Source organism: Euprymna scolopes, chromosome 4 (genome assembly GCF_053919585.1).
Source record: "Euprymna scolopes isolate OS-2025 chromosome 4, ASM5391958v1, whole genome shotgun sequence".
Taxonomy (NCBI): domain Eukaryota; kingdom Metazoa; phylum Mollusca; class Cephalopoda; order Sepiida; family Sepiolidae; genus Euprymna; species Euprymna scolopes.
In genome coordinates, this window is record NC_136485.1 from 28397299 (window position 1) to 28423180 (window position 25882).

The 25882-nt window shown below is 32.0% G+C and overlaps 1 protein-coding gene across 1 annotated transcript; it reads right to left on the minus strand.

Moving 5' to 3' along the window:
• Positions 1-833: 833 nt before the first annotated feature.
• On the minus strand, positions 834-25415 carry LOC145266964 (MICOS complex subunit Mic10-like). The gene is made up of 4 exons (XM_080122804.1): positions 24966-25415; positions 18192-18239; positions 3012-3121; positions 834-1125 (listed from the first exon to the last, which is right to left on the minus strand). The coding sequence occupies exons 1-4, from the start codon at positions 25042-25044 to the stop codon at positions 1099-1101; spliced, it is 264 nt and encodes an 87-aa protein (XP_079978930.1). The 5' UTR covers positions 25045-25415; the 3' UTR covers positions 834-1098.
• Positions 25416-25882: the final 467 nt, after the last annotated feature.

The following is a 25882-nucleotide window of genomic DNA, read 5'->3' on the forward strand; positions in this document are numbered from 1 at the left end:
GTTATCTCCCCTAAATTATATGGGCCAAGAACAGACTATTATGAACCGTGTGCTTCTATAGTTTCTTTATGATTAAGATGATTAGAATTTGATTAAGTTTTGTGCCTGGAGCTTATTACGATCATGCATACATGGGTTAACATACAGAAGATGTACAAGCAAATTTACAGAAGATGTACAAGCAAATTTATAGAAGATGTACAAGCAAATTTACAGAAGATGTACAAGCAAATTTACAGAAGATGTAAAAGTATTACAGAAGATGTAAAAGTATTACAGAAGATGTAAAAGTATTACAGAAGATGTAAAAGTATTACAGAAGATGTAAAAATATTACAGAAGATGTAAAAATATTACAGAAGATGTAAAAATATTACAGAAGATGTAAAAATATTACAGAAGATGTAAAAATATTACAGAAGATGTAAAAGTAATACAGAAGATGTAAAAGTAATACAGATGTAAAAATAATACAGAGGACATAAGAGTAAATTAACAGAGGATAGAAAAGTTAATATACAACAGAGAAACATTAACAAAATTATTACATTGAAGTGAAAGCAACTCATCTTAATATGAAAATTCATGTAGTTTTAGTTATTTATTTTCAATTAAAATGCAATTACTTTTAATCATTTCCTTTTATTTCAATTAAATTAAAGTGACGGTAAGTAATTTTGAGTATCTGAGGAATTCAAGTTTCTTGTTACATGTTTGTGCCACATTCATTCGTTTTATAAATGCAGTGAATAATGATTTTTCTATTTCATCACTCTATAACTTACACACAATCTCATATATAGACAAAAAAAAAAAAATCACAAGAAAAAGAATGGCTTTGATCAACATAAGAAATTTATTAATAAAATTAATTACAAATAAAGTTAGGATTGTGTGCATTCACCTGGTTTTTCTTTTTGTCCTTTTTTATAATTACATGGTGGCATCAGAGTAGACGGTGAAAGTGTTAATGCTGCTTTTTTGTCTACATCGAAATGTGCATTAACACTGAAGACCCTTTCGGTGCCACCCACACACTGTCTACACTGATCACACGTGGCATTCTACATGAAACTTGCAACAGGTGTCATTGTCTTGTTACGTCGAGGAATTTTTAGTCTCCACCTGAAAAAGAAAAATGTAAAGCCTTAAAAATAATTTTTATTTGAATTAAAAACAGCAAACCGAAACGACAAAAAAAAAAAAAAAAAAAAAAAAAAAAAAAAAGAAAGTTTCTTTTTGGTCTGTTTCACAAGCTGTACCCATATGCAATGAGGATCACATTCAAGCTAAAAATTCTGTCAAAATTGCGTGGTCGTTTTTTTTTTATTTTCTATTATATTATTTTAAAGGGCTCAAATACTGTGAAAGTTAAGAAATAATGAAAAATGTAAGGATTTTTAAAAGGTAATTTCATTTTATAGTAAAAGTATAAATAAAATATTTGTTTTAAATTTTATCTTGAATAAAGTAATTTGTAACCGTATTTTTCAATTTTTATTATTTTACATGTCAAAAAAATTTTGTTTTAATTATGGAATCTATATTTATGTAACATTACAAATTTTTTTATTAATTTTTTAAAAATTTAAATACAACTTTTTAGATGACATAAAATCAAGTTTTACCAAAGAAAATCATTAAAAAAAATATTTGTAGAAAATATGTAGAAGGAATCATGGAACACATTTACAAATTAAATATTTTTTTTTTATTAAGTGAAATACTTGCTGCTTGTCCATAATTCTCACTATATTAAAAAACAAAAAGAAAAATCTGTATAATGTATGTACCTATACAGAAAGAAAGTTTTGTATTCTAAAAATCACATAAATTGATCAGATAATTTTATTTCTAAATAAGAAAATCTAATTTTATAACTCATAATGCCATTTTGAAAGCAGAGTGAGAGAACCATAAATTCAATCTTGCAAGATTTTAGAAAGTAATTTTTAACATGAGAAGGGGAAGGACATTGGAAAAATTAAAATTCACTTAAAAATTATTTTCTTTATAAATATAAAACTACTTGATCAATTTGTGATTTTTGGAATGCGATATTTTTTTTTCTGTCACGAATACATACATCATACAGATTTTTCTATTTTTTATTTTTTTTTAATATAGACGGAATTCTAGACAAGCAGCTAGTATTTCACTTAATAAAAATAAGATCTGTTAAATTTGTAGATATTTATTCTATGATTTGTTGGTGCTTACTCATATTAGCACTTATAACAATAAACAAAAATGAAGAAAAATTGTACATTGTACCTACTTGTCACAGAATGAAAACTGCATATTCCAAAAATCACAAAAATTGATCAAGTAGTTTTTTTTTTTTTTACGAAAAACACATTTGCCGTTTTTTACCGATAAGTAGTGACAGACAAGGCAGTTTTTTTAGAGAATATAATAAGGGGAGGTTATCTGATTATTTTGACAGTTTTCACATGCATTAGAGTTGTCTACCCTGGTCCACCAATTCGTTGATCATAATATGGACATTTTTTTTTTCACTCATCGAAACGAAGTAAAATTTGATTTTCTTGAATAAAAAAAAAAAAAAAACTTGACCAAATTGCATAATTTTTAGAATTTTTCATCTTCGTCCCAGGACTGGTAATTACATCATACAAAAACATTTCTGTATTTTCCTTTATTATAATTGCCATCACAAAATGCCAATCTGAATAAGTGCAGATTCGTCTACACATTTTCTACAGATTTTGGTTAATGATTTTCTTAGTTAAAACTTGATTTTATGTAATCTAAAAAGTTGAAGATGCTTTCAGTATGTAAATATAAAAAGAAAATCTAACCAAAAAGTTTGCAACGCTACAAAAAGAATACAAGTTTTTTTTTTGTTCGTTTTTTTTTTTTTAAATACATTTTTTAAATACATACATAAAGTTCTATTGAAGAAATTTGATATTTTTTTTATGTCATTTGTTGTAATTTTATTTTATTTTTTTTTCAAATATAGAAAAGAAAAACCTTTCACAATCTACCTTCATGTATCGCCCAGGAATCTGTAGAGGATGTCGGAATTCATTTTGACAATTAGAATAAGCCATTCCAAGACCAGCACCAATCCCAAATGCTACAGGCCACGGTCGCCCTAAAAATAATAAAGTGTAAAGTTTTATTTTTTTAGTAATTGAAAAGTAATGGTAAAATCAAGCGAAACAGATTTTGAAAATATTATGTAAATCAGAAGAACAGGTGACTTGAAGTGTACAAACAAAGTCCAATAAAAGATCTGCATTATACTTAATTATTTTTGGCAAAAAATAAATAAAATGTTATTGTGTTTGGAATTCATTTTCAGTGTTATAAAAATACGTTACTTTATGAAATATTCATTGATTTTTTTCTTTCTTAGACACTTTTTCTGCTGCCAACTTCAAGTCATGTTTTTATGATTCACTAATATTAACTTCTAAAAAGTAGAAAACTCAAATTTTCAAAGATAAAAAATATCAAAGAAGTAAAAAAAGATAAAAAGGTACATGTAGTTTTATCAACACATAAAAATATGAAAATATTGAAAAAAAGTTATATTGTACATACCCGTTATGGAATAAAGTTCTCCCCCGAAAAAATTTCACTTAATTTGATCCAGTATTTTTTCTTTTTTTTTTTTTTTACAGTGGAAAAATAATTTGTTATGACACCGAGCAAAAGGTAGGCATGTTTCGATTTTTAGACCATGAAAAAGGAAGAGAAGCTATTATTTAAAATGGGTAAGGGGGGGATGTAGGCGCTTTAGACGGAGTTATCTTCCTGTGGCGCCCTCCTCCCGGTCTAAAAATTCAAACATGGCCACCTTCAGCTTGCTTTCATAAAAAAATTGTTTTTCCACTGTAAAAAAAAAAAACTTGATCAAATTAAGTGAAATTTTTTTTTCGGAGAACTTAATTCCATAACAGGTACATACAATATAACTTTTTTCCATATTTTCATTTTTTAATGTTTTGATTGTACAAGTACTGATAAAAAATATCAATGAAGTAAAAAAAAAAAAGATAAAAGAAATATCAAACAAGGTGTAAAAGAGACATTAATTGAAGATCAATAATAAATTCATCTTCATTTTAACGTCCCTTTTACATGCTGGCATATGTTGGACAGCTTTTAAACTAACAAGGGTTTGTACAGATTTCCAATATCCATTTTTAAGGCCTTTTCCAGACAAAATTCAAGTTTTCAAGAAAAAAATGATATATAAACATTGATATAATAAACCAAAAAATTAATTAACAAGAAAAGTCATTTTCATTTATCTCTTTATTTCATGAAGTAGTTTAAAAAGTTACATGAAGCTTTCTAATAAGCAACAAAACTGGTCAACTATTTACAATTTCTGTTCATTTTATGGTTAGTGCCAGCCATGTGCGATTTCAAGGCATTTTCACCCATTTTTGTTCAGAACAGATACATTTTTTACATACATATTGTTAACGATCATATTTACATTCCCTGATTCACTTATATTTTGGCCAACCAAGCACAATTAAATGTTTTTACTTTCCTCAGATTTGTTTATGCTGTGGTCATTTTACTTTAAAATTTTGAATTTACGGTATTGTAGATACCAGGTAGTTTCAAAATAAAGGGACGCAACTCTTGTATCCACACTAATACGATTATATTTCGATTTTTATTTTCAATATCCACATTTTTTCTTGAAAAAAAAAAAAAAAAAATTTAATGGTATTTTTTATTATTATTTGAAAAAATAATTGAATAGCATTTATTTCGATTTTATTTTTAATATTGCAGCACAAAATTTGTACTGGACATGAAGAATACGCTTTTCAAGACATTTTCCATATTTTCAAGGATTTTTCAAGGTAATAATAGAAATACGGCCTTTCCAAGACAGGTAAAATTCAAGGACTTTTCAGGTCTGCGAACAATAACCTACCTCTGGTCACATTTTTGTTTATTCCTCTTTTCCTTCAACTTCCTCTGCAAACGGAACCTGCTAACTGAAAAAAGTTTTCACCCATTCTTTCAACATGGTTCATATCACTGAAGTCTTTTGTTCTGCACACATATCCTTCTAATGTCCAGTTCTCATTTTCCTTCCAGGTCATTAGATCAAAGTGTTTTTAAGACTCACATCACGCACCCATTATATCATTCTCATATTATTTCTTTGTATACAACACATGTTCTCGGCCCTTATTAGGTGTCGCTTCAAACATTTTTTTACATGATAGTATAATTTATGGCTCAGGAATGGATATACAACAATAAATATTAAAGAAATGTTCTCTGATAAAACTTACAAACTCTGTATTTTGTTGTATAAAATGTATGACAATTTCATGTTAAACATGAAATTAACAAAATGACTTCTGACAGCATTCACCTGGGGTCGATTGAGTCGGCTCCAAGGTAATTCGCCACATCACAAATCAAGACAATTTATCCAGGTCTGCTGCCGACTCTTCACCATATCTCAGCTATTCACGATTCCATCATCACACACCAAAGATGCAAGGGCCGGTCATAGCTTCCAAGTAAACTTTGATGGTTACAAACTATGTTCTCAATTCACCATTATTCTTCTAGAGCCATCTCGGTAGCGGTGTTGGTACTATTGCCTTATAAATCACGCTAGTTGGTAGATGACAAATGGCGTGCCCAAACCATTAGAACCCCTTGATAAACAGTGGTTCCTCAAATTTAGGAAGCTTAGATCGTACATGGATTCTGTTGTTTGGGACATGGTCAGAGATACAAATCCCAAGAATGCACAGAAAACACCACAAATTGAAGCCTTTCAGCCTTTAAATATCAAATACTTGTAGGAGGTTTCACACCCATAAAGAAGGATTGTGCGAACAAGAGCCCGAGAGTTGCAGCATTTGGTCGTTAGCTGGATTTCTTTTCACAACCAAAGGCAATCATGGAGCCAATAGAAAGCAGAGAAATTAGTTGTAGTGGTACAACAATTTGGTTCATTCATATCTCGTATATTAGTAGGCCGTGGTTCGATTAATAATTTAAATCATAACATAAGTAAAATTCACTGTTGAAAACCATATTCATAAAAAAAAAAAAATTATTTAATCCATAAACAGGTGGAATATGGAAGACAGGGCTCATGCCTTCTAAGTTATTTTGATATGTAGACAATGCTATGTAAGTATATTTTATATATATAGAAGGGGCTCATACATTCTAAGTTACCTTTGACATTTAAATAATGCACTGTAAATCTATTTGTATATTTAAAATTCAAATAGTAATACAGCGATTTTAAAGAAAATCACCAAATAACAGTAGTTATACAACTACCACTAATAAGTCACTGAAATATCTCAAACTTCATGGGATCCAAGCAAGCAAATGCATATAACTATAAACATTATGATTCATGAATGTGTCAAACAGAGACGTTGTGTACATTAATTGGATATTATAAAAGTTCAGAAAATATTGAAACAACATCATCAACGCTCTGATCCCCATCTGGCATCAATTGAAATGGATGGCTCTCGTCTTGGGGAGGCTCCATGTTTTGACAAGCTTCTGGGTTTGACCTTTACTCCTGATCTGAAATGGAACACGTACATCAAATCTGTTGTCAGGGACGCTGGGAAAATGGTGGGATCCTTCTACCGTTCCAGAAGATATCTCACTACTGATGCAATTCTCTATCTGTATAAAAGCCAAGTACATCCAAGGATGGAGTACTGCTGCCACATCTGGGCAGGAGCTGCTAAAAACAGCCTATCCTGCCTTGACAGAGTACAAAATAGATTTCGGGGTTTGGTGGGGGGATGCCCTTTTTTCTTCCCTGCAGCCTCTCTCCCACAGAAGAGACGTTGCGAGCATGTCTGTTTTATCGTTATTTCCATGGCAAGTGCTCGTCTGAGCTCCAATCCCTGGTCCCTCCTCGCCAATCTTTCACGAGAAACACCCGTCTAGCTGAAACTACTGTCAATAATTTTCCCCACTCTTTCTCTGTGCCTAAATCCAAACGTAGATTCCATGAGCAGAGCTTCTTTCTCAGAAGTGCACGATTGTGGAACTCTCTTCCGTTCGCCTGTTTCCCACCTGACTACAACTTGGAGGTCATCAAGTCCAACATAAACAAATTCCTGACAAACCGCCCCCTTAAGTAAGACATTCTATCAAATCTCCAATACTAATGATTACTACAATACTATCTCATTGATTACTGTACACGCAATAACCCTTATCTCTGAGTGGCCTCCGGGCCTTGATAAGTGGTGACTCCCATGTAAAAAAAAAACAAAAAAAAAACACTAGTTGTAATTATCCAGTGCTGCTACCTCAACTGCTCTACATCAATGTGGCCATACTATCAAAGTCCCTTGCTCTGTAACACATCTATACTTTCCAGATTTAATCTTCCTTTGAGCTTATCAGATCTAAGTCTAGCTTTAAGAGTCATATTACAAATCAGTCACATCAGTAATACTTTTTAATCATTAAATTATCATAGAATTTTTCTCCATGCAATGAATAGTCTCGACCCACACTAGCTGTTACATATAGGGGTTTCATTGAGAGTTCTCACTAGGGTTATCATAGAGGGGCACCAAATTGACGTTTAGTGTATAACAGAAAAGGGGATTATGCGTGTCATAAAAGAATTCCGTGTGCGTATGATCGTCTAGTTTCATATGCGGTTGTGTGTGTTCATCTCTAATTGTTCATATGCTTTTGTGTGTGTGTGTCACATGCATTTTCTTCGACATACCTTACTTCATGTGTCGTCGATGTTGATCCATCTGGAATTCATTTTCTCTTGGAGGGAGACTGGTACCTGTTAGACGAAGATTTATCACTCCAAGACGATGAATTGGTTTTATAGTTTTTTATTTAATTTCCAGATGTCGACACAGAATATGGAAGTGAATCTTGCTTGCTTGAACACGTCAGCGTCCCCCACCCCGAGTGAAGGGGAGGGAACAGCTATTAAGCCGTCTGTCTTCTTCAAAGTCCAAATCCAGTCTCTCTGATCTAGCCAACCTGACCACGTCACTCATACGTAATCTGGTCAGCTGACCTTCGGTTCTGGTAAACGTGTCTACACTCCACGTTTACTCACCTCTCTCTCTCTCAATCCATTCTGTAACATAGCCAGGTTTCACTTCAGTATGTCACCACAGAAGATATTTAGCGCGCATGTAGTGTATGGTACTGATGCAAGGGAAATAACTCTTTCATTCCAGTTTTTTTGCAATTATCGTTGCATTTTCAACATTTTTATAAAAAGTATAATTTATATAAGTTGCTTCGGTTTTATCATCTAAAATTCTCTTCTGAAAAAGAAAAAATTTGATAAATTTCTTAGTCAAGAATTAATTCCCTTGCATCAGTGCCATATGATTGTATGTCTATATGATCACCAGATGTTTTTCAGTTTTATGAGAAAATATTTTACAGTTATTTTTTCATATAAGATTTTAAGAATTTCATTTTCTTTTATACTATTTCATGAAGATATATATATATATATATATATATATATATATATATATATATATATACAGGGTGCGGCATAAATAACGCCCTCTCATATCTTATTATATTTATGTATATTTTCTTTAACTAATTCTTAAACATTTATTTTTTTGAGGTATTTTTTAAACCATGAGATTAACAATTGAACAGAGAGTAAAAGCAATACAAATGTATTATCAAAATAATAATGGTGCTAAAACTGCAAGCTTGTTATCAGATGAATATGACATCCTAAGAGTGCAAAGCCGAAATATCAAAAGCTTGATTAAAAAATTTGAATCCACAGGAAGTGTAAGGGATGCTCAAAGATCCGGAAGGCCAGTTGTTGCAACGAGCTTAGAAAAGTCCAATGAACTACAAGAATCGTTGCTGCATACTCCTCAAAAATCCAGTAGACGTCTTTCTACAGAGTTAGCAATCAGTGATAGGAGTGTTCGCAGAATATTGAAGAAGCTAAAGATGAGACCTTACATTCCACGTGTTCTTCAAAGTTTGCATGATGGAGATCAAGATAGACGATTACAATTTTGTGAAATCTTTTTGAATAAAGTTAATGAAGATATAACTTTCCTTGAAAAGATATGGTGGTCAGATGAAGCAACCTTTAAGTTAAATGGGCATATCAATCGCCATAATTGTGTGTATTGGAGTAATGAGAATCCTCATATCATCTTGGAAAAGGATGTTAATTCGCCAGGAGTAACAATTTGGGCTGCCATTTCTTGTATGGGATTAATAGGGCCAATATTCTTCGAGGGTACTGTGAATCAAAATAATTATTTGCATATGCTTCAAACGGAATTTTGGCCAAGAGTTGAAAATCAGACTGATATTTTTTTTCAACAGGATGGGGCTCCACCACATTATGGGTTAAGAGTTAGGGAATGGTTAAATGAAAATTTTGAAGATAGGTGGATAGGACGAAGGGGACCAATTGAATGGCCATCACGATCTCCAGACTTAACGCCACCAGACTTTTTTTTGTGGGGTATATTGAAAGATAAAGTTTACAATCTTAAGCCGAAAACAATTCAGGAATTAAAAAATGCAATTTCAGATAAATTTCATGAAATTACCATTGAAGAGTGTAAAAAAGTTTGTAAAAGTGTCGCTGGTAGAGTTCAAAATTGTATGGAACATGATGGAGAACATTTTGAACATCTGAGTTAAATTTTAAAGTTAATAAAGTTGGTATCCTTTTTTTCATTAAATTTATTTTGATTTTATTTTTATTGACTAATTTTGTTCCCAAAAATCGTTTTTTTAGTTCAGAAGATCATTACTGTAAAGATCACCAATGTGGATATTGAATTAGATATTTAATAAATTTGAGATATACCTTTTACTTTTATTTATCTTTAAATTGCATTCATATTATAAAGAAAAAAAGGATATTAAGAAAGGGCGTTATTTATGACGCACCCTGTATATATAAGAAAGCTGATGTTGAATTTAAGTGTATTTTTAATTTTAAATAACTATAAAAAAAAAAAGTCAATGTAAAGTTTGAAGAATAAGAAGGAAAAAAATATGAGGATTGGTTATTCGTATTATTTAGATTCATCGGACTATTGTTCTCATCTTAAGTGTGATTTTCACAACGTTTCAGTCGATGTAACCTTCGATCTTCAGGTGTATCTTGTATTACTTGAGAATGTTTTCATTGAACTCAGGAATTTGAACGGAATTTCAAGCGGAACCTTTTATTCATTTCACAGGGGTAGCATGCTCTTGTTTCGTCAGTCATGACTGGATAGAGGTCCTAAATAATTCACAATTGTATTTTTCGGTCACCCACACTGAGGATTCAACCTTCAGGAGAATATCACTTTTTACAATTGATTTTCCAAGTACTCTAACCAATGCGCCACAAGTCCTTACAGATAATTCTAGTACGAATTTTAGGAGCCTTAAACCCATTTTTATTTCTAGCTGTAAATATCTCTTTATTACTTATTATTACTATATATTGATGTATATCGATCTCTCTCTGTATATATTAATGTTATTCCTTATTATTTGTATATATTATCTATTGTTTATAATTACTGAAACCATCTACCATTATGGGACGATGTAAAAATTATAGACAGAGAGGAACAGTGGAGAGTAAGACGACTGAAAGGAGCAGCAAGTGCTGGGGAATAACCAATTACTAAGTAAACCTAGTATAGAATTTAATATAATATGGGAACAAGTAATTGTAAACAATAGATAATATATACAAGTAATAAGTAAAAACAAACATATATATATATATATAAAGCTGAATGTGTGTGTGTGTGTGTGTGTGTGTCTGGTCATGAATAGGGTCCTATATGGTTGACTATTTTAAAAAAACTAATTACATATAATGATAGAAGATGTATCGAGACACAGGAATGGGTATGTTTGATTTGGCAGAAAGGTGGTTCATTAAAATTGTGGGGTCTGCGTTCACGCCTGGTCCACAAAGTATGGAAATAAAAAATTTTAAAATTAAAAAAAAAAAAACCGTTTACAAGTGTTTTAGATATAGATGTACATAAGAATACTTTGATAATATGTTTTAACTTAAATAGGGATGGTATAATAAAATTGTGGGGTCTGCGTTCGCGCCTGGCCTCCATAGAATGAAAATAGGCACAAACTTTAATAAAGACTTTTCATATCTGTGTAAGTATACTTTGATAATTATGTTTCAGTTTGAAGAAATATGGTATAAAATTAAGGGGTGTTCGTTCGCACCTGACCTCCATAGAATGAAAATATGTCATAAAGTTTAACAAGGTTGTTTAATATAGATCCACAGAATATTGTGATAAGTGTTTCAGTCTGAACAGGTGTGGTATAAGAAATTATGGAATTTATCTATTTTATTGTTACTTTCATCATATTTTGCTTTGGTTTTGATACCCCTAAATTCACAACCCTTCCTTTCCATAACCCATCATATTTTCATAAATCAGACTCCATTTTCTGTAGGCTGTTTTTGAACCCAGTCAACGACAGGTACTTTTGCTAGTATATATATATATTATATATATATATATATATACACACACACACACACACAAACATAGATATACATTAATAACTAGTAATAAATAGTAATATTTACAACTAAAAATAGGTTTAAGGCTCCTAAAATTCATACTAGAATTGTCCGTAAGGTCCTGTGATTAGAGTACTTGGAAAATCAATTGTAAAAAGTGATATTCTTCTTGAAGGTTGAAGGTTCAATCCTCAACGTGGGCGACTGAAAAATACAATTGTGAATTACTTAGGACCTCTATCCAGTCATGGCTGACAGAAGAAGAGCACACTACCCCAGTGAAGTAAATAAAGGCTTCCGCTCAAAATTCTGTCCAAATTCCTGAATTCAACAAAAACTTTCGACAAGATACACCTGAAGAAGGTCGGAGGTTACATCGACCGAAACATTGTGAAAATCACTCAAGATGAGAACAGTAGTCCGATGAATCCTTAAAAAAAAAAAAAAAAAAAAAAAAAAAAAACGTTTTATTTCATTTTCTTTTATGCTATTGTAAAAAATAATAGAATTATAAAATTACAATTACACAAGAAAAGCAAAGACGTAACGTGTTTTAGAAATGTTATGTAGAAGGTGGAACACAGGAAATTATCTGTCTGTCTTCCCCTTCAAGAACAGAATGATTTTCCAAGATCAATGACGCAGTTGAAAATAAGGTATGTCGAAAATACATGTATCTCACACACACACACACACACACACCTGCATAAGAACTGATCACGGAAAGAACTCAAATAGATCACAAATAGAACTTGGGTTCAGAAAGTGAAGAGTCACTATAGACATTAGTAACAATGACACGCACACGTAACATACGTCTGATTTAGCAACAATACAACATGTATGTTGATTAAGTGACTACACAAGAGAATTTAGATTAGAACAATTTAAGATTTAAATTGAATTTCAAGCACAGCCATTTGTTGAGAGTTGTCAGTACGATATGGAAATCTACTCGATAAAAGAAAACACGGAGGAATACTGTTAAGATGCGTCAATTTATTCTGTGCATTTTGCAGCGGAAATACGATACGTATTATTTGAAACGTGAGTGCAATGAATAAACAAAGCTTCTTACAGATATTTCAACTTATACATAAAAACAAGGTTACATTTTTTAATTTTTTATAAGTAACCAGTTATTAAGGCTTAGAGCCATTCAAGGGTAAGAGCTAATGAGATGGATAAACTGTCAGCTGAATGATGAAGAATATTGTGAGAGGATTGAAAACGATGAATGCTATGAACAGAATTTGATTTCTTATGAGGTTTATGACAAGTATTTGTTTACATAGGATTTGAAGATGCAGTTGAAGACAGAAAACATGAGTTTGTCCTAAGCCCACAGTTTTACGAAAATAAAAATAAACATAGTAATTGTCTGTATTTTTGAGATGAGGTGTTTTCATTGATTGAGATTGTCGGACTGACTTCCTCATCTTGGTTGTTATAGTCACAACGTTTCGGCCGTTTTACCCTCCAGCCTTCATCAGGTGTTTTGTATTGAACTGGGGAACCGTTTGTTAGGAGTCTCAAACCCAACCCTTTATTATTATTACGGGGGTACCGTGTTCGGACTCCAGTAGGCTCTGGGACATAGTTGCTGATTCTGTTTTGAATGTTACTTTTCACTGCCTTCGTTCAGGATTGAACTCAGCATCTTTGGGTAACTGTAAACTTTGATACAACGTCTAGGACCACTCAGCTTGTGACTATAACAACCAAGATGAGGAAGTCAGTTCGACAATCTCAATCAAAAATAAACATGATTATTTGTTTGTTATATGGCATTCATCATAGGCAGGTTGAACTGACTTCCTTCATAGGAGGAAGTATCAATGGAATATTAAATTCACAGGCGGTCCCCAGTCATCTGTATATCCCTGTCAGAGGAGATAACGTTAGTTCTTGCAGGGAGATATTGAGGTCCTCCTACATACAGCACCTGGTAACCCATTTTCATTATGACTCAATATTAATTTATCCTCATTTCAATGGTATTTTTCACATTTTACATTACTTTTGCGACTCTTTATGTTGCAAACTTTAATATTTGTTTTTTTAATTGATGTCTTTTAATGTAAAGCTTTCTTAATATATGAATAGTTGTAAGGTGTTTTTATTTCAAAATATTGCAGACAATAGGTTAAAACTTAAAAGACTCAATTGGTGACTCAACACAACTGAAGGCTCTTTGTGGTGAGCAATTCTTTTTTTTTCATGGGTGAGTCACTGCTTATCAAGGCCCAAAGGCAACTTGATAAGAGTTAATGTGTGTACGATAAAGGAAATTGCGTAGAAATTAACAATCTAGAGGAACGGCTCAACAAAAATTTGTTTTACTTGAAGATGACCATGTTATAGTCAGCTGAAAAGCAGGCTAGCAGAACAGAGTTTCACAGTTGGGCAATCCTAGGAAAAAAGCTTTGTTCATGGAACTTGCATTTAGATTTAGGCACAGACAGAAAGTGGGAGAAATTGTTGATAGTGGCTGTAGCTAGGCGAGTGCTTTTGTGAAAGTTTGGCGTAAGGGGATCATGGATTGAAGCTCCGATAAGTACTTGCCATGAAAATAAAGATAGAAAAAGAGTCAGGCTCGCAACGTCTCTTCTGCGGGAAAGTGGTTACAGGAAGAAGAGGGCATCATCTATCAAATTTCAAAGCCAATTTTCAATTCTGTCAAGGCAGAATAGGATACTTTGAATGGTTCCTTCCCAGGTGTGGTGGTAGTACTCCATTTTAGGACATATTTGGCTCTTACACAGGTTGAGGATTGCATCGGGAGCGAGATACTTTCTGGAGCGGTAGAATAGTTCAACCATTTTTCTAGCAACCATAGCAACAGATTTGATCTAAGTTTTCCATTTCAGGTCAGGAGTAAAGGTTAGTCTAAAGAGCTTTTAAAGCAGAGTACTTTTTTGAGACTAGAGCCATTCATATCAACTGGGGCCAGGTAGAGATCAGTGCATTAGTGGTGAAAAGATAGAAGCTTGGTTTTGGATGTGTTAAAATTAACCAGCCACTTTTTGCCCCACTGCACCACAGTCTCAATATGTTAGTGTAAACATGTTGTAGAAGAACATTTATGCACATTGCAAGTTATTCATTTAGAAAAACAAAATTGATTAAACATAAAAATTTATGCACATTGCAAGTTATTCATTTAGAAAAACAAAATTGATTAAACATAAAAAGAATTGGATTCATAAGTGCTTACCAATTGATTGTGATAATGTTTCGGAATTTTTGAGATCGGGATTAATCATTTGGATTATCTGGACTACTGTTTTCATCTTGAATTTTATTATCCCAACATTTTGATTGATGTAACCTTTGACCTTCTTCAGCTGTATCTTGTTGAACTCAGGAATCTGTACGAAGATTCAACTGGAATCCTTTATGGGGGTAGCATGTTCTCATTCAGTCAGACACACGATGGGGTAGAAGTCTTAAATAATTCTCACTTGTATTCTTGTAATTTAGAATCACCCGCACTGATGAGGATCGAACTTTCAATCTCCAGAAGACTGTCACTTAGAACTGAATTTCACTTAGTACTTTATCCGTTATGCTGTGAGTTCTTGCTGACTATTCTTGTATGAATTTTGGGTGCCTTAAAACAAATTGTTTTTTTAGATGTTCAATCCTCAGTACAGGCGATACTAAGAATACATTTGCTAAATTAAGACTTCTACTCAGTTATGGCTGACAGAACAAGAACATAAATACCCCCATGTATCAAATAAAGGGTTCTATTCAAAATTCTTTACAGATTCCAGAGTTCAACAAGATACACCTTAAAAATGTCAAAGGTTACATTGGCTGAAATGTTGTGAGAATGATACTCAAGATGAGAACAGTCAGAATAAGCCAAATAATATGCAGTGCTATAAATAATATGCAGTGCTATAAACAATATGCAGTGCTATAAACAATATGCAGTGCTATAAACAATATGCAGTGCTATAAACAATATGCAGTGCTATAAACAATATGCAGTGCTATAAATGTCACATATGGTCTTATTAGCGAGAGATGACGTATGTTATATATTGTTGTTGTGTGTTCGTGTTCATATTGTGGTTTGCAGATATATCGCGTATATACAAAAGAGAGACAGGGACATTTTAATACAGTGCTGACAGAAACGTGTAATACACTTTGAGAAGGGGATATAGATATATAGATAGAGATATTGACATTTATACTGTTTGACAGTTTGTGAATGGGAGTGTTTCTATAACATTGACACATATTTCTTTACCTATTTTTGAGATGAGGATTTCAGTCTTTCATCATAATGAAGGAACATTCATTATTTATAATACTGAAAGGGTGACGCATTCTTAAGATGATACACATTCTTAGATGAGTTTATACACAGTCTTATAAATAAATGATCATTTTCGGCCGTCCCATCAGAGACCTTATTCCTATCCCGAAGGGGCGTTATTGTCCCCACGCCACCTGGACTGAAACTTTGCGACACAGAGAGCAGGCTCTGGTTAAGCGTCACTCTAGGGAGCACGAAAAGTGGAAACAACACACGAAAATCTTACCCCCACTGCGTGTAGGTGACCATGTCTACGTTCAGAACCCCACTGAAAACCACCCTCTCCGCTGGGAACGCATGGGTACGGTGGTTGAAGTCAAGCAGCATCATCAGTATGTTGTTAAAATCGATGGATCTAGCAGACTCACCCTCAGAAACCGCCAGCATCTGAGAAAATTCACACCGTTCCAAACTATCAACAGAGGAAAGATCATTGAGTTGCTTATCCCAACAGCAATTGAAGAAAATCATACTGATGATGTTACTGAGCCTATAACTTCAGATGCACCCCCACAGGAAAATCTAGGAGAATCCCCGCCTCAGGAGCCGACTGGCTCATTGCAAGGACCTGGACTTCCTGAACCGCCCATGATTAAATCGACAACACCGGAACGGGTGTATACACCCCCTCAAGAAGAAGGACAAGGAGCGTCGCCGAACATGAAGCTGCCAAGTGCGCTTGCGCGCCTGAAGCCCCACAACATACCCGGTGTCTCCGAGCTAGCGCAGGCTGCGCAATCGGTGCTACAAAGATTAGTGAATACTTCCACTAGCTGTGTGTACATAATGTAAATAGTCGACGGATAATAACGACAAGTTTCTTACACTGCCGTCAGAAACTCGCCGTGGGAGGAGATAGATAGGTTCCAGATGCCATATCATGCCCTATGTTCATGCATGCAAGTTCATAGTCTTCATCTCCATTGTTTCAGACACTGACACGAACGACATTCTTCGAGTGTAATGGATGCAGCCTGTAAGTCTGGTTCCAGCGAGCCTAATCTCAAGACAAGTCACCATCCATCTTCAGTCATCAGCTGCATCATAGAAGGAAGGTGAACAACATATCATCTACACGAGTGGAACACAAGTCTATAATACAAATTCACAATACCTTTCTGTTGAATAACATAACATGAAAGACGCAGATACAAAATTATGAAGTTGTTCGTTTATTCCATTCGACCGGTCAACGACTTTGCATCAAGGAATTAAAAGTCTCTACATGATTTCCTTCTTCTTCGAAGGCGGAATGTCAGCTCTGTCTACCCGACCCTGTCCAACTTCTTCTCCCCTTACTGACGGACTTACTCTCTGCCAAGCTCTAACTATATTGAAAACTCATGACGTCATTGCATGACCAACACGTGCATATCAGACTCGTGGCCTGACACGCCTCACGTGTTCAAGCATGCATCACTCTTCCCATGTTTACAACCCGATTTCTCTAACCTAATTTTCCTAACCCACTTTACAAATAAGTATAACATTTTGCATTGTTCGGATCTAGATTCCTTATTTTAATTTCATTGTATCATTACATTCCTTTTCCAATAAACAGATATTTAACTATTTTATGTGATGGTTAATTCTATATTCCATTTTCAAACATTCTGTATTATTTTAACTTATGATCGGAATTCTAAATTCCAATCCTAGCTTCGCAGGTTCAAATCCTCGGCTATCCTATCTTATATTTACTCACAAGAACAAGTCGCCTCTTCTTGTAACATAAATAATATATATTGCTATAAATAATATATATTGCTATAAATGGCAAATGTACTTCAAAAAAGTTACAATTGTTGTATGATAGTTTCATGTAATCAAAGCTGAATTTGATTTAAAAATCATTTAAACCAGTTTGCAAACATGGGCAAAGAGGGTTTTTTTTTTTGGTTTTTTTTCAAACTTCAAGCATCTGGCTTATGCTAAACAGCACTTAGATTTTATTTAGGGTCTGACTTTTCAACTCCATAAAAATTTATAGTTTAGAAAAAAAAAAAATTATTATCATCAGAAGTTTTTGTTGCATAAGATTGAAATAAATCTGATCATGAAATATCCATACAATCAAATGAAGTGCATTGTCTTAATCTGGAACTGATGATAGACGTTTATTTCTCACCTCCAAGAGACAATTATATAAAAATATACGAAACTTCTGCAGGAGAAAACAAATGGCAACATTCAATTGGATAAGAAACAAATGGAATCAAAAGTTTAATATCAAATGTAAGAACAATATTGTAAAAAAGGAAAACCTAAGTCGAAATACAAGTCTTCTTTTTCAAAAATAAAAGATTTACTTACGTTTGAAAAGTGTCACAGAGAAAATGATACCCAAACCAAGACCAGTGGCTACAAAAGAACAAAGCATTTTTATATAAGTATAATTAATAAATTCCTTCTCAAAGATATCTTCGCTTTTATTATATATAACTTTTCTTGTTGTCTTGAATACACATTTTTTGCAACTTTATTTTTGAAAAAGGATTAACTCTGGAAAATTTGGACCCTCCTCAATTGTGAAGAAGGTAAACGAGTTCTCTTTGTACTTTGTATCAGAATGAAAAATAACAAAACGAGATTTCAGACTTGTTAATATATATGTTATTTATGATCAACATTAAATAAAAAGGGATTCAGGATTCTGACTATGAGGTGAATGTGGAAAGGAAAACCTATGTTTGACACTTTAGCGGCATCAGAACAGCAGAGTTCTTCTTCCATGACCTTAGCAAGTCGATATATGCCATCGCAAGTGAAAAAGGTGTAATGGAAAGGTCACTTATAACAGGTGGCGTATGAAGAAATTTGCTTTCTTACAAGATGAAAAATGAAGTCAAGTCACCACAGGAAATATGACTTGAGCCACCTTGAGCACACAAAAAATGATCAACAAATTGACATACTTTTTGTAGCAAAACATTTTGTAGCAGAGAATCAACTCCAATAACAACTGGATTGCTGTTTCATTCAAGAATGAGCTTCAAATCTTTGGTGTCATCAGAAGTGAGAAAATCATGCCACTCCATTACTTCCCTGGAATCACCAGGCTTAACAGTGATGGCGAGGTGTGTTTACTGAGTAAGGTGATAAAATGTTGACTCAGCCAAGTAATTGAAGGAACAGAGCTACACATAGTAGCAAGATTCAACATGTCACAACAGCCAATGACACAGGCCCATCAGAAGTTTGACCAGACTCATACTAAAACAGACGATTGGTTTCCCAACTGAACTGGCTGTATCCATCTCAATTTTTAAGTGCAAGGTATGATCAAATGAGAGACTGAAAGATCCAGCTGCAACAAAAAGAAAAAATTGAAAGGTAGAATCATCTAAGGAGCCAAAGTTGGAAGACAAGGAAGAAAAACGATTGTCAGATCAGATATTGACTAATGGCTGCAATCACAGCCAATTGCAGTTAAAGTTAAGAGCTTAACAAAAGGCAATTTAAGAGAAATTGTATTATTAAGTTTGTGAATATATCTTGTAAAATTGTTTGGTTCTTGTCTAGAATTTCCTCTATATTACAAACAAAAAAATAAAGAAAAATATGTATGGTATACGTACTCATGACAAAACACAAACATCATATTTCAAACATCACGTAAAGTTATTGAGTAATTTTATTTTTAAATAAATTCAAATTTTATGATTATTCAAAGAATGATTGTGATGCCCTCCATTTTGATAAATATCTAAAAAGAGAGAGAAACAACTCAACGGTTGTTCATATTTAATAGATTTATGATGTAATGCCTATGAATTCCCATTAATTGCTTTAAAATGATTTTTTCATTAAAATAAAACTACTTGATCAATTCATGTGATTTTTTGGAATGTGACAAGTGTAGACAGTGTTTGTACAGAAGTTTACTGATTTGATATGATCTTTAAAACCTAAGAGATACTTTACATACCAATTTTATAAACAAAAACATTAAATTTTCTTAAAAATGAGATGCAGTTTGCTTGAAGCATTGTGTGGGTAAGGTATATAGAAGATTTAGAAGGCTATCACAATGCGGGGAATGGAATACAGTCGATGTTAAGGAAGAAAGATGAAAACAAGTGACAATTTGCAAATCACTATATATATTTTTTTTTTTTATTCAATTTCGTTATGTATTGATATGTCTTACTTGAAGAGGTTTATTGTGTGTGACAATGTTCCATGATATATTTCAGGGAAGCCTCTTTGTCAAATAGTCTATCTAACATGTCTATTCAAAGCATGCTAGTGTATGTAATATGTAGCATACTTTGAATAGATCTGTTACATACACCATTTGACAAAGAGACTTCCCTGAAATATATCATGGAACATTGTCACACACAATAAACCTCTTCAAATAAGACATATTGATACATAACAACTGAACATTATATATTTTTACAGAATGAATGTTTCATTAATTTTTTTTCTTTAACGATACTACAAAAACAAATTATAAACTGCCTTTTTTTTTCCAATATTTAGAAACTTTTTATTTTTATAATAAAAATATGATATGGATTGTTTTTCAAACATCAGATGTATTGATATATATATTTTTTTTACATCAAACATGAAAATAGAACTGTCATAAACAAAATATTTATCAACTGTTTCTTTTAATATGTTTATAAACCAAATGGCTTTGTAAATAAAGGGTTGCAAAACTTAACGCCATATATTTTATTATAAAAGTTTGGCACTTCTGCAGTATGTGGATGGTAGCCACCTTTTTTGGCGTGTTTCACTAAACTGTCACTAGATGGCGCTTCTCGGTCAAAAAATAGGGGAAAAATTTTATTTCAATTCAAAATTGTTTAGGAAAAAAAATCGAATGTTGCTTTAATTCGGAAAACCATTTCATTTAAATTATTAATTTGTCAGTGACCCTTAAAAGTTGCTCAAATTTAAAAAATGTTTCATTTAAATTATTTGTTGTTGACCCTAAAAAGTTGCTCAAATTTAAAAAATGTTTCATTTAAATTATTAATTTGTCGTTGACCCTTAAAAGTTGCTCAAATTTAAAAAATGTTTCATTTAAATTATTAATTTGTTGTTGACCCTTAAAAGTTGTTCAAATTTAAAAAATGTTTCATTCAAATTATTTGTTTGAAAAATAAAAAAATTTTACTTTATAAAAATCTAATGTTATTTTCATTACAAAATTGTTTTATTAAAATTATATTTTCTTACGCAAACTTTTAAATAAATGTTTTTACAATTACATATTGATACATTTTTATACAATGTTTTAGTTCTCAAATATTTTTCTGTACGGAAAAATTTTTTGTTAGTTACTTATTTGCCATGTTATTCAACCAAGAAGAAATTGGAGTTATAGCCCCCCCCCCCCCTAAAATGACCACTGTCCGCATGCTGCAGAAGTGACAAAAGTTTTGTTTGTATGTTGTTTGAAAAACAATTCATAATATATATTTTATTATAAAAGTTCTATTTTTATGTTGGATTAAAAAAAAAGATAGTTCATAAAGATATTGAAAAAAACCCCAAAAAACAATTCATCTATATATTAATAGGATAGCGTGTGATTGATCGTGTTGTGGCCATCTTGCCCATATCACAGACGAGAAAGGGACTCTTAAAGTTTGTCAAAATTTGAGGAGATTATTTTGAAACATGGCAGAAAAAAAAAAATACTTAGATAAATCCCTTTTTCATTTTGTCCTTTGTTAATCACTTTTTCGTTTAAAGGCACCCCCTCCTCGTCACTGAAATAGGCAAGATAATTACAATATAAAATCGATCTCATTAAAACCTAAATTTCCCCTGTAAAAAAAAAAAAAAAAAAATACTTGATCAAAATAAGGGATTTTTATATGAGAACTTTATTCTATGATGGGTACATACAATATATTTCTTTTTTTTTTTTTTCACTATTTTCATTTTTCACTGTCTTGATTAAACTAAACAATATTTTGTTTAGAACAGTTCGATTTTTATGTTTGATCCCTGCAACCTCTTTCTCACAGAAGAGATATTGCAAGCCTGTTTTTTTCTTTATTGTTATTTTCATGGCAAATGCTCGTCTGAGCTTAAATCTATGGTCCCCTCTCACCAAACTTTTACAAAAAACACACGTCTATCTGAAACCACTATAAATATTTTCTCCCCACTCTTTATTTGTACTTAAACCTAAACATAGATTCCATGAGTAAAGCTTTCTTAAATCTGCACGTGGGCATATCTGCAGAACTCTCTTCTGTTTGCCTGCTTTCCAGCTGACTACAATTTGGTCGTCTTCAAGTCCAATGTAAACGAATTCTTGATGAACTGCCCTCTTAAGTAATCCAATTTACAAAATTTTCACTACTAACGATTATTACGATATTACCTTTTGACTACTGTACACCCATTACCATTAACCCTTTTCCTCGAATAGGTTCTGGACCTTAATAAGTGGTGACTCCAATGCGCAAAAAAAAAAAAAAAAAGCAATACTTTTGATGTTTGAAAAACAGACCATAATATTTTTATCATAAAAGTTAAAAAAAACAGTTCATAAATATATTTTTATTATAAAAGGTTATTATAATGTTGAAAAAGTTTTAAAAAAAGGCTGTTTAAATAAAAGTTCTATTTTTATACAGTTTTGGTCATCCATAGCTAAAAAATTTTTCTGATGTCACTTCCGCCAAATAACTTTGTAAATAAAGATGTCGGAAACTTAACTAACGCCAATAATTTATATCAGTATGAAACCGGCAAAAAAAAAAAATCCACTGCTGCCAGCCCACGAATTCGGAATAGAGGCATGTGAGCGAGAAAAACAAGATTATAAACAGAGAGGCAGAAAGTCGATGAGAACCAAAACCACCCAATAAATATTACAAAAAAATTGGGTTTGTATTACTGTACACATAGATTCGAAAAAGTTGTCAAAAAACAAATATATAACAAATAAATGTTATCAAAGGCAAGATAAGTTTCTTTTCTGCCAAACTGGATATATTTTTTGTGTTTTTATTCAATGTAACATGTTTATTCAGCTGGAAAAACATACAGTGTTTACCGATGTATTGGAAAATTCAAGATGGCGTCTGATTCTCTCTTTAACACGGTAAGTTTGGGAAAAGGTGTTATAAATGAAAAACTATACAAAATACTATTAAAAACCCGCCGAATATATGTCAACCTATGTCACGGTAACATATATTGAGCGAGTTTTTAGCAGTATTTTATCCGGTTTTTTATTTATAACACCTTTTCCCAAACTTACCGTGTTAAAGAGAGAATCAGACGCCATCTTGAATTTTCCAATATATCGGTAAACACTGTATAGTTTCGAGCTGAATAAACACGTTACATTGAATAAAAACACGAAAAATATATCCAGTTTGGTAGAAAAGTAACTTATCTTGCCTTTGATAACATTTATTTGTTATATATTTGTTTTTTGACAACTTTTTCGAATCTATGTGTACAGTAATACAAACCCAAAAAAATTATAGGGTGGGTTTCTACCAGTATTTTGTTTCATTTTTTATTATTAAGTCATTATCAAGTCATCAAAGATGGAAATAATCAAACCCCAGCGATTTTTTTTCATCATGTAACGCTCAACACTAATCGTTTCTTGAACTGAATAAACGTTTTGAAAGTAGAAACACTAAAAAATATATCCAAATGAGTAGAAGAGTAAATTACCTTGCTTTTGGTAACGTTTATTTTTATACTTACATGAAAAGGGAACAGAACAGCCCTTATCATGTAACATTGTAACACAAGTAAACGTTATCAAAAAAAAAACGGTGTAATGCCTTTTAATGTCCCCTCCAGTCATGTAAGAGTTACACCCACTCACCTCGCTTAAAGTAAACATTTGCCCTTTTTTGTACGTCTGACCACTGTAAAACAAACTCCGGGTTTGTATTAAAACATAGATGCGAAAAAGTTGTCAAAAAAAAAATATATATATATATATATATATATATATATATATATATATATATATATAAAACAAATAAATGTTATCAAAGGCAAGATAAGTTACTTTTCTACCAAACTGGATATATTTTTCGTGTTTTTATTCAATGTAACATGTTTATTCAGCTCGAAAAGCATACAGTGTTTACCGTGGAAAATTCAAAATCTCTTTAACACGGTAAGTTCAGGAAAAGATGTTATAAATCATAAACTAGACAAAATACTGTTAGAAATTCGCTCAATATATGTTACCGTGACATAAGTTGACATATATTCGGTGGGTTTTAATAGTATTTTGTTTATTTCATTATTTATAACACCTTTTCCCAAACTTATCGTGTTAAAGAGAGAGTCGGGCGCCATTTTGAATTTTCCGATACATCGGTAAAAACTGCATGTTTTTCGAGCTCAATAAACGTGTTACATTGAATAAAAACACAAAAAATATATCAAGTTTGGTAGAAAAGTAACTTATCTTGCCTTTGATAACATTTATTTGTTATATATTTGGTTTTTGATAACTTTTTCGAATCTATGTGTACAGTAATACAAACCCCAAACTCCAAAATACAGGTAGAAACCCACTCAATAAAGATAATAGATTAGGGTAAAAAAAAAATAAATAAAAATAAAAATTACGACAATAAAAATAAAATAACATATCGATTCATATTCTATAGACGTACAAAAAATATATATATTTCAGAAAAACGCAAAATGATTCTCCATTTCCGAGCTATCCTAACGTTTTAGGACAGTTAACCAATTTTTTACTTTTTTTTTTTTTTTACCATTATTGGAGATAAATCTTGTATGTTTTTCTTTTTTTAATAAATTTTTAAGACGATTGCGTGTGGTTTTAAGACTTTGCCACTCAGACTTATGGAAGAAATAATAATACTTAAGCAAAAAATATAATTATATTCAAACTAATTGATAGGATAAGATTAGATTTCAAATCATATTTTAGTCAGCAAGCAAAAATGCAAAGTTTAACATTGAATATTCGTTTAAAGAATAAGTCTCTTTATTTGTCCTTGAAACAAATATATAAATGAAATAAATAAAACAAAATAAGCTTCTTTTTTTTTTCTTGGTTGATATATTTTTTAATTTAAAAATAATCGGGTTTAAACGTACCTGATTTGATTAAAAGATCTGAGACACACTGGTCAAATTTCCGACCAAGGACATCCTCTGATTTGATGCTTTCAGCCATGTTGAATCACAGCGAAAGACGAAAGAGTTCGGAATTATAGGGGAGATTATTCATGTGTTTTTTAGAGTTATCTCCCTTTTCTCCTCGAACACCGGAACCGGATTACAAGATTGGCTTTTTTTGTGGCCAGGTTGGCCTTTTTAAGGCCAAATTAAAAACTCTTTCTTTTTTATTTTAAAAACAATTTGGCCTTCAAAATATTTGGCTTCAATTTTTGCTTTTTTCTAATTATTTAAAAAAAATATTTATTTGATGAGCTACCCCCTTAAGTAATCCAATCTACCAAATTTCCACTACTAATGATTACGACATTTCACCACTGACTACTGTACACGCATTAATCTTTATCCTCGACTGGCCTCAGTGGTGACTCCTGTGTAAAAAAAAAAAAAAAAAAAAAAAAAAAAAAAGAGAGAGAGAGAATTATTAAAGACCACGTTATAATCATTTTTGCCTTAAAATATTATGTAGATCTTTTTTTTAATTTTGTCTTTTTCTTTACAATTTTACTAATTTGAAATTAAGTATTAACGAAAACGTTTCAAATGAAGTAGTTTATGCTTCAAAAATCTTATTGCCTTTTTGTAAGTTTTAGCTTTTTTTCAAAGATTTCTCATAAGTTTGTATTTGATAGTAACTATTGTAGAGGACTGCTGGATATATTATATATATCACCCAGTCGTACAAAATAGGTAAAATGAATTGTTTTGAAAAAGAAACGAACACCGCATTTATTGAAATAAACGAACTAGAATTTATTTCATGAAGAAACAAATGAAAGAAAAGGGTACAGCACGTGTTTAGTTTGGCGTGTGTCTCTCGCTGTTAACTGGTGAGA

Coding starts and splice junctions, on each gene's coding strand:
- LOC145266964 (XM_080122804.1), bottom strand. CDS start 25,044: ATGGCTGAAAGCATCAAATCAGAGGATGTCCTTGGTCGGAAATTTGAC. Junction 18,240..24,965: donor AGATCTTTTAATCAAATCAG/GTACGTTTAAAC, acceptor GTTCTTTTGTAG/CCACTGGTCTTGGTTTGGGT. Junction 3,122..18,191: donor CTCTGTGACACTTTTCAAAC/GTAAGTAAATCT, acceptor TATTATTTTTAG/GGCGACCGTGGCCTGTAGCA.